Here is a 9,575-nt window from a genome sequence, read left to right as displayed (position 1 = left end):
GAGAGCTTGTGGTCGAGGTATTCTCTTATACGTACCTCGAATTGTCGCAAGACGGTATCGAGTAGGTCGATGCGGTCGCTCAATGCTTCATTTGATACCTTTGTGGTTTATACCTTAATCTTTATTTTATGAATCGGACATGTATTACCATAAAAAAAATAACAAAAGGAAGTCAAAGATACCACTAAAATAATAAAAAGAACATGTGATACCTTTGCCTAGGTGTGATCCTTGGACAAGCTTGCTCACCGCAGCTAGAAAGGTAGTAAAATAATGTTGTTTTCGTCATGAAGAGACTATTGAACATCTCTTCTTCCATTATATTTTGCGCTATAAAGTCGGTTATCCAAGTCGCATCCAACTTAGGGTCACCGTGTAATGTTGCCAGCATGTTTGGTCATTGGTTTGATGGAGTTTCGTATAAGTTTTGCTTGTTGATTAGGGTTAGAGTGTTATCCTTTATTTGGTTGCTATGCCTATGCAGAAATAATTTGGTTTTAAGGCCAAAAAATTCTCTTACCTATGGATTATTTACCAGTATACACATTGGTTTTGCTTTTAGTCATTTTTACAACGACCGGAGTGTCGACCGTTGTTTATCATGATGTGCTTCGGGTTGGAGCCAGACCAAGGAGGTTTATACAACATATGGACGTAGTCTTCGGATAGGCCCACACCCTCTTCGTTGTAGGTCTACTTTTGGTCTGTTATAATTTTGCTTGTGACTTATTAGTACGTGCGCGCCCTAATTGTAGAGATGTTGGGGTGTGCATAATGTGCTTTTGCATTCACTTGATAGTATATTTTGCATTAATAAAGAACCCTTTTTTCAAAAAGAAAAATACAACCACTCTTATGAACGAGAATTGCAAAAAGAATTTTCAATTAATTAGTAGTAGAACTACGAATGCATGAGAAGATACGGAGCCGACAAATCTTGAAATTGACGAAATAATCACCTTGCAGCGCTGATAATGTAATTCTCCACTAAACGAACATACTTGCATCCACCATTACACCATCAGCGACAGGAATATAACCATTTGAGTTACGATCATTTCTCGCGAAAAAAAACTTGGAAGAACTTTACTGACGCCATAAGAAAAACCTTTACTCAAATTTGCTGGAAGAAGAAATGCATGTGCAGGAAATTAAGCTGACACGTGATCAGTGCTTGAGATGCGCCATGACGGCTTCCCTGACCCCACCCTCGGCGACGTACACAGCGAGAAATTCGCCGTAGGAGTAGGGCTTGTATAGAGGCCCCTCGCCTGCGGCCAGCACCAGCTCCTGCGCCGGCGCGACGGTGCACCCCGGCTCGGGCCACACGAACGTGGCCAGCGAGGTCCGCGCGGCGCGCGCGCCGGTGACGGCGCGGTGCTCGGCGCTGCGCAAGCGCCCGTTGCTGACCACCTCCATCTGATGCCCAAAGTTGACGACCAGCGCCCCCGGCGCGGCGTCCACGTCCACCCACATCATCCCGCCGCCCCCAGCGTCACCGTCGCCGTGGAGCAGCATCTGTAGGCCGCCGCCGACGTTCTCCATCAGCACGGTGACGAGGCCGGGGTCGCAGTGCGGCCCGGCGCCGAGAGTGAGTCTCGGGTCCGGGCACGGCGGGTAGTGGTTCACGTTCATCATCCCACCGCCGCTGAGCGACCCCTCGAAGTGTTCCTCCTCGAGCCCCAGCCCGACAGCGGCGAGGCGCAGAACGCGCCGCGCCGCTGCCCTGACTGCGGCCGTGTATGGCTCCAGCGCCGCCCCGAGCCCGCGGGGCTTGTCCGGCCACTCCGGCAGGTGGCAGCCGAGCTTCAGGCAGTCCCGCCAGTACAGGACCTCCTCGCCGGTGCCGTTCCGGAGGCTCGTGTGGAACCGCGGGAGCTTCTTGCCGTCGTTCGAGTAGTACTTCATCTTCTCATCCGCTGGCAGTGCAAAGAACTCCTCCGCGGCGCGCATCATGGCGCCCATCACCTCCTCCGGCACGCCGTGGTTGACCACCTGGAAGAAACCGAACTCCCGCCCTGCACGGACGATCTCCTCCGCGATCGTGCCGTCGTCGTCTCCGCCGAGATCAACCACAGGCAGCGCCCACTTGCCATTCACGGAAGAAGACGGCCTCTTGTGCACCGGGAGTATGTAGCGTCCAGGCACCGACAGGTGGGTGGCGCCATTGGAGAGCGGCTCCGCTGCCATCTCGAGATATAGCTTTGCTTGAGACTTTGCATAGACTGGTCAGTTCATCATCTGCATCAATCTCTCCAATTTTATGGTGAAGAGATCAAGAGAAGCATCTTTGGATTCAGACAGCATTTGGGTTCTGATTGCAACCGGGGAATATCCATTTGTCGTCATACGAAGACATAGTGCACTGACAATGTTGACTTTTTCTTTGCTAAAGGAAATTCGAGTGCTTGTTTATTTGGCCGGCCAGCTAGCTTGATGCTTTGTAGGCAAAAGTATTGAAGGGTGGCCTTCTTCGTGGCGGGTTTTTTCTTTTAGAGGGTGACATGTTGTGATTGTTTAAGCAAATTAGACAATTAGGGCACCTCAAACGGTCACTCGCAAATTTCCTTCCTCATCCGTCCGCGGACAGGAGATCATTATGTGGACACGGATATGGGAGCCGGTCTTCCAACGCTATCCGCATATATTTCAAACCGGGTTTTAACAAACCGGAGAAAATCATCAAACCCGACGAAATTCATCAAATTTCGAATAGAAAATGACACAAATCATCCAACATAGCATGCAAATAAGTCTAGTACAACAATAGTTCAAATTCAACGAGAAGTAGTTCAAATTCAACTAGATTGTAACTGGATGTTCAACAAGTTTTTCATGAACGGATCATGTCGTCCCACACATAATTTTCCGTGAGCTTCATCCAACAATGTATGTGCGTAAATGGTTTGCCCTCTAGCCTATGGTACATCACGGCAGCACGTATCGTCTACACAATGTGTAGAGTAACATTGAGTGAATGAATCAATCAATCAACAAGTTGGACACAAAGAAGCAAAACTTACGATCTCTTTGGCTGTTGCATGCAATTGCCACCTTGCCTCCAGCATATCAACCGTACCACAAAACTTGGTGACAGTCATCTAGATGGCGATCACGGATGATGTGCATGTCGTAGGGCGCAATATGCTTTCGCGCCTGAAGCGAATCATGCACGCGCTGCCAGAAGATCCCCCTTCTGCTCCTGCCTACGAAATCCACGAATACGGCCAATCACGCATCGCACAACAACTCATTCTTCATGGTCGAGTACCCCATCATCCTTCGTACTCTAAGAAATAGCATGGCGTTCGAAAATAAGCTCAATGGAATTTGGCCGAACACCTTCCGGACGTGTTGTCCGCCATGGACGTCATTGACAGGGGGCCGAGTGTACCTGGCTGCGGACGGGTCCTGGATGGATGGCTCTATCGTAAAAGGCGAGCGGGCGCGTCGGTGCTGGTTGCGGACGTCTAACAATGCATGTGCGGCGGTTGGAGTGGTACAGCGGCGGCAGTGGAGGAGGGGTGCGGATGCAAAGTAAGTGGGAGAAGGGGCGGATTGGAAGAGAATGGGACCGGGAGGGGCATTTTTGTGGGCCGGGTCGAAGTCCTACCTGGCTGTTGTCCGGACTCTTGCAAAGCCCCCCAACTTTGCTTCCATTTTGTGGGAAAAAGTGCATTCAGACCTCGGCGAACCGACACGGACCCGCTTGGATGGCAATAAACCTCTGGACCGCGCGGTCCGCACGTATGCGGGCGGTTTGATGGTCGGTGTTGGAGATGCCCTTAGTTGCAATATGGACATAAACATTCTAGTGAGCTACTTCGCCCTCCGGGTTTATTGGATCCCCTAATATTTAGAGTCAAGTTTAATCATAAATTTAACTAGTAAAGTATAAACTATATGTTACTCCCTCCGTCCCAAAATCTTGTCTTAGATTTGTCTAAATACGGATATATCTAGTTACGTTTTAGTGTTAGATACATCCATATCTAGATAAATTTAAGATAGGAATTTTGTGACGGAGGGAGTACAAATTATTTATGATGAGAATTTTCTTTTGAATACAATCCAGTAGTATACTTTCTGTATTAAAGTTGTAATAAAGCAACGCCAATTAATATGGATCGTAGGAAGTAGTATAAATCATATTTTGTTAATTATGAAGATGGTGAAAGTATGATTCAACATACGAAGATGTCCAACAACCCGTACGGAGGAAGTAATATGATTACATACCTAAAATTTTGAATTTAACCGCCAATTAAACTAGCACTTATTGTCTTAGAAACAAGATTTTGTTGGATAAGCTCATAAAAAGCATCTCCCCGCGATTACGAAAACTTTCCCTGTAGGCTGGCGCTGGGCTCTTACAATAAATTTATTGAGTACATAGGTGTGCTGTTGTAGCAGATTAGCAATACAAGTCCCCTTATATCTTCTTTTTCTATTTTTGTATGTACTTGTGTAAACACTATGATTACATAATTTTCACATCATATAAATGCAAAATATTATGATCCAAATCCATATTTCCCAAGTTTAAAAGTACTTCAGAACCAAACATGCGACATACGGTTCAAATAAAGCTACATCGGTGTTACTTTTTCCTTAGTTTGTGAGTTTTCGGTGTTACTTTTCTTTAAGGTCTTTTGGCATGCATAAGCGTCGGCTTTGTTTCGGCCATCACTAGGAGCCTGGCTCTTGCTGGTGGCTGTTATTGTGTGTGTTTATACTTGTAACATGTGGCTGGTGATCCCAACAGATGACTAGCAGTCTCGCTTTTCAGAAAGAAAAAAGAAGACACGCCTTTGCAATATTTAGAATGTAAAGAGCAGTTGAGCGAAAAAATCAGGCTATGAAAGAGCAAACTCAGAATTTGGGGAAGAAATAAGGTTATCTATGTTTTATAGACACACAAATTGCAAGATAATTGGGGATGCAATGTTCATTCGTCGTTGCCTAGGTGCCCGGCTGGCCGCTGCTCCCTATGATGTTGGACCTCTGGCGGTCTAGCCGGTGCCCATACGGGGAGTCGCAACCCTACCCTGTTTCGGGCATGTGGTGCAAGATCTGCACAAAATGTCATGGGTGGATGGTTGCTCCCTGTTGTGTGCCCATGCTACTGCTAAACCTAGATGAGCAGATGTAGCTACATCTCGTTGTTGGTGAAGAAGGATGTTGGCCACTGCTATGAAATATTACGCCTCTTGGTGTGCTCCTGGTTGCCGTCCCTTAGAAGTTTGGATAGACCATAAAGGAGAATAACCCAAACAACATTGCATGAGTGGTCTACAAAGCATAGGTATTAAAAAGATCGCCAAAATCCCAGGTGGGGCAAGATCCAACTCAGCCCCAACGAAGCTTCACCCCCGCCCCTTGCCATTTTGATGCTAGAATTGTGCTTTGATCATGTCTACATATGCCACTTGATTTGTATCAAGACCATCATTGTTTATGAACATGATCTTGAGTTCTTGATACAACTTATTTTTATTCATTTTATCTCCAATGACTCTCAACTTATCTTCTTCAAGGGACATCTTGTGATCCTCCATAGCCTTCAGCTTTCACATAATCATCATCGATATCTTAATTATTGTCTTCATTGTTCATATCTTCCCACTTCTCATTATTTGGAGCACTTCCCAACAATTCCTTCGGTTCCTCTAATTTCAATATAGTTCATGGGTGTAGTTGAGCTGCAAAAGTGAAACATAACATACAAATTAGGTGCCACCAGTACATAAATAAACATTGGGTCCACACTGGTCATACATAAAATTATATACTCCCTAACATTTCATTTTTCATTCAACTAGGATTGGCACGATCAACTTAGGCGACACAACCTGCCCACCGGTTGCAACACTATCACATTGCAACCAAAGTTCTTGGCAATACACTTCAAACTAGTCTTCATGTTTGGTCAGTCCCTGCTATTGAGTCGATGCTCATACACACCCATGCCATGATTGATTCCTTATCTTTCTCTGTCAAACAGTTGCTTGACCTTGCCCCTTTCTTCTTTGTTGTAGGGCAACGTCAACAACTTCATCATCAACTCGAGTATACGCATTATTGGTCAATGTAATTTCCTCAATGCCGACTGATTCATACTATTGGTGGAGTGCTAATCTTTGTTGGATAAGTTCGGAAAGAAAAGCTCCTGAACGCCACCAAGTGGCTCACCCTAGTCTCCCTTTGAATCACCTCCAATGGATGAGCCTCAACTCACTTGTGGTTGGTCTTTAAGGCAACCACCAAACTTTTACAAACTTCCCGAAGCAGGCCACATGCAAAGAAGCTTCAGGGCTTTGACTCCTACCGCCCAAGAGTCTCAAATCTCCAACAGTAACAAGTTTTGTGATAAACAAGTAAGAGGCTCACAAATTAGTTTGCTGAAAGTGTGGATAGGGCTATTCTCCTTCAATCTTCAAAGTTTGGTGGAGTTTGAGTGGAAGTACGAAGAGGGTTTGGCAATGGTGGAGAAGAATATATTTTGTTTGGAGGAAGGAGAATGGTGGGTATAAATACCCCTCACCTTAATCTAGCCATTGCCTAGCTAAGGAAGGAGAGGGAAATAAATCCTAGACTCCAGGGACCGGGGGTATTCAGAAAGTTTCCCCTATATCCTGGGGACCCAGGGTGTCCAAAGAGAATTCCCTAGCACCTGGGGACCGGACGCCTAGATCCCAGGGACCCGAGGGTTCCAACAACTGCATTATCAGGGTGAGTTTTAACCCATTTCCCCCAGATTGCTAAGTGTATATATTTGAATGTGGTCCCCAAAATTATGCAACCACCTCAACCCCTCTTAATAGTGTGGTGGTGAAGTAAATATGCCTAGAGGCAATAATAAAGTTGTTATTTTATATTTCCTTATATCATGATAAATTTTTATTATTCATGCTAGAATTGTATTAACTGGAAACTTGATACATGTGTGGATACATAGACAAAACACCGTGTCCCTAGTAAGCCTCTACTAGACTAGCTCGTTAACCAAAGATGGTTAAGTTTCCTAACCATAGACATGTGTTGTAATTTGATGAACGGGATCACATGATTAGGAGAATGATGTGATGGACAAGACCCATCCGTTAGCATAGCATATTGATCGTTCAAATTTATTGCTATTGCTTTCTTCATGTCAAATACACATTCCTTCGACTATGAGATTATGCAACTCTAGGATACCGGAGGAATGCCTTGTGTGCTATCAAACGTCACAACGTAACTAGGTGATTATAAAGATGCTCTACAAGTATCTCCGAAGGTGTTTGTTGGGTTGGCATAGATTGAGATTAGGATTTGTCACTCCGAGTATCGGAGAGGTATCTCTGGGCCCTCTCGGTAATACACATCATAAGAAGCCTTGCAAGCAAAGTGACTAATGAGTTAGTTATAGGATGTTGTATTATGGAACGAGTAAAGAGACTTGCCGGTAATGAGATTGAACTAGGTATGAAGATACCGACAATCGAATCTTGGGCAAGTAACATACCGATGGACAAAGGGAATTACGTATGTTGTCATAACGGTTTGACCGATAAAGATCTTCGTAGAATATGTAGGAGCCAATATGGGCATCCAGGTTCCACTATTGGTTATTCACCGGAGAGGTGTCTTGGTCATGTCTACATAGTTCTCGAACCCGTAGGGTTCGCACGCTTAACGTTCGATGACGATATAGTATTATATGAGTTATGTGATTTGGTGACCGAATGTTATTCAGAGTCTCGGATGAGATCAAAGACATGACGAGGAGTCTCGAAATGGTCGAGAGGTAAAGATTGATATATATATAGGACAATGGTATTCGGACACCAAAAGTGTTCCGGAGGGTACCGGGTACATATAGGGTCACCGGGAGGGGTTCCGGGCACCCCCGGCAAAGATATGGGCTTAATGGGCCAAGGAAGGGACAGACCAGCCCACAAGGGGTTGGTGCGCCCCTCCACCAAGCCGGCCAGCCCTAGGGATAGGAAAGGGGGGAGGGCAAGTCCCTCCTTCCTTCCCCTCCTCAAGGGAGAAAGGAAAGGGGGGGCACCTCCCCCTTCCTTCCCCTGGCGCCTATACAAGGAGGGGGGGCGAACCAGGGCAGGAGCCCAAGTGGGATTCGGCCCCACTTGGGCCGCCCCTTGGCCTCTCCCCTCTCCCTCCCACCTATATATATGAGGAGGGGATTCCTAGCACACACAACATCAATTGTTAGCCGTGTGCGTCGCCCCCCCTCCGCAGTTTACGCCTTCGGTCATATCTTCGTAGTGCTTAGGCGAAGCCCTGCGCAGATCACTTCACAATCACCGTCACCACGCCGTCATGCTGACGGAACTCATCTACTACCTCAACAACTTGCTGGATCAAGAAGGCGAGGGACGTCACCGAGCTGAATGTGTGCAGAACTCGGAGGTGTCGTACGTTCGGTACTCGATCGGTGGATCGCGAAGAAAGTTCGACTACATCAACCGCATTGTGAAATGCTTCCGCTTACGGTCTATGAGGGTACGTAGACACACTCTCCCCCTCGTTGCTATGCATCTCCTGGATAGATCTTGCGTGAGCGTAGGAATTTTTTTGAAATTGCATGCTACGTTACCCAACAGTGGTATCAGAGCCAGGTTTATGCGTAGATGGTATGCACGAGTAGAACACAAAGAGTTGTGGGAGGTGATAGTCATACTGCTTACCACCAACATCTTATTTTGATTCGGCAGTATTGTGGGATGAAGCGGCGCGGACCAACCTTACATGTCCATGTACATGAGACCGGTTCCACCGACTGACATGCAACTAGTTTTGCATAAAGGTGGCTGGCGGGTATCTGTTTCTCCTACTTTAGTTTAATCGAATTTGACTGCGGCCGGTCCTTGAAGGAGGTTAAAACAGCAAACTTGACGAAACACCGTTGTGGTTATATGCGTAGGTAAGAACGGTTCTTCACTACTAGGAAAAAGCCTAGTAGTAGCGCGGGTCTGAGGGCTATCAGTAGCGCGGGGTACCGCGCTACTGATAAGGTGCTACAGCTAACACTTAGCAGTAACACGTTCAGACCCGCGCTACTGTTATAGCTAGTTAGCAGTATCGCTTTCCATACAAGCGCTACTGCTAATCTAACTAGTAGTAGCATTTTTCGTGCCCCGCGCTACCACTATTCTGTTATTATTATTATTTTTAGTGTATTTATATGCCGTTATACAAATTTTGATACAGTACCAATTAAGAGGTTGTTATATCATTATGTACATGTTGAATTAATATATCATTGTGAGGAAGAAACATGGATTAGATTCATTTGGATGAATCAAAAGTTGAATTAGGACGACGATCCTACTAATTCAACTTTTGGTCACTTTTGATCCATCCACATGAATCTAATCCGCTTTCCTTCCACCTATGATATAATAACTAATCATGCTCATAATAACAAATCATCATGATAATCATGATCAACATCATCATCATATTAATATAAAAGCTCTTGCATCATATCATCACCAACAACACTAGGTAATAATCATCATAGTCATTACCACCAACACTATTTAATCATCATAGTCATAGTGTAGCTA

At 45.6% G+C, this 9,575-nt stretch overlaps 1 protein-coding gene across 1 annotated transcript; it reads right to left on the bottom strand.

Moving 5' to 3' along the window:
• Positions 1–1,167: 1,167 nt before the first annotated feature.
• Positions 1,168–2,190, bottom strand: LOC123142640 (2'-deoxymugineic-acid 2'-dioxygenase-like). The gene has a single exon (XM_044561462.1). The coding sequence runs from the start codon at positions 2,188–2,190 to the stop codon at positions 1,168–1,170; it is 1,023 nt and encodes a 340-aa protein (XP_044417397.1).
• Between the last annotated feature and the right edge of the window lie 7,385 nt (positions 2,191–9,575).

Source organism: Triticum aestivum, chromosome 6D (genome assembly GCF_018294505.1).
Source record: "Triticum aestivum cultivar Chinese Spring chromosome 6D, IWGSC CS RefSeq v2.1, whole genome shotgun sequence".
In the NCBI taxonomy this organism is placed as follows: Eukaryota; Viridiplantae; Streptophyta; class Magnoliopsida; order Poales; family Poaceae; genus Triticum; species Triticum aestivum.
The sequence above is the reverse complement of the archived record's forward strand: the minus strand, read 5'-3'. Positions and strand labels throughout refer to the sequence as shown.

Bases quoted from the DNA above. Each gene is read 5' to 3' on its own strand.
- LOC123142640 (XM_044561462.1), bottom strand. From the start codon at position 2,190: ATGGCAGCGGAGCCGCTCTCCAATGGCGCCACCCACCTGTCGGTGCCT.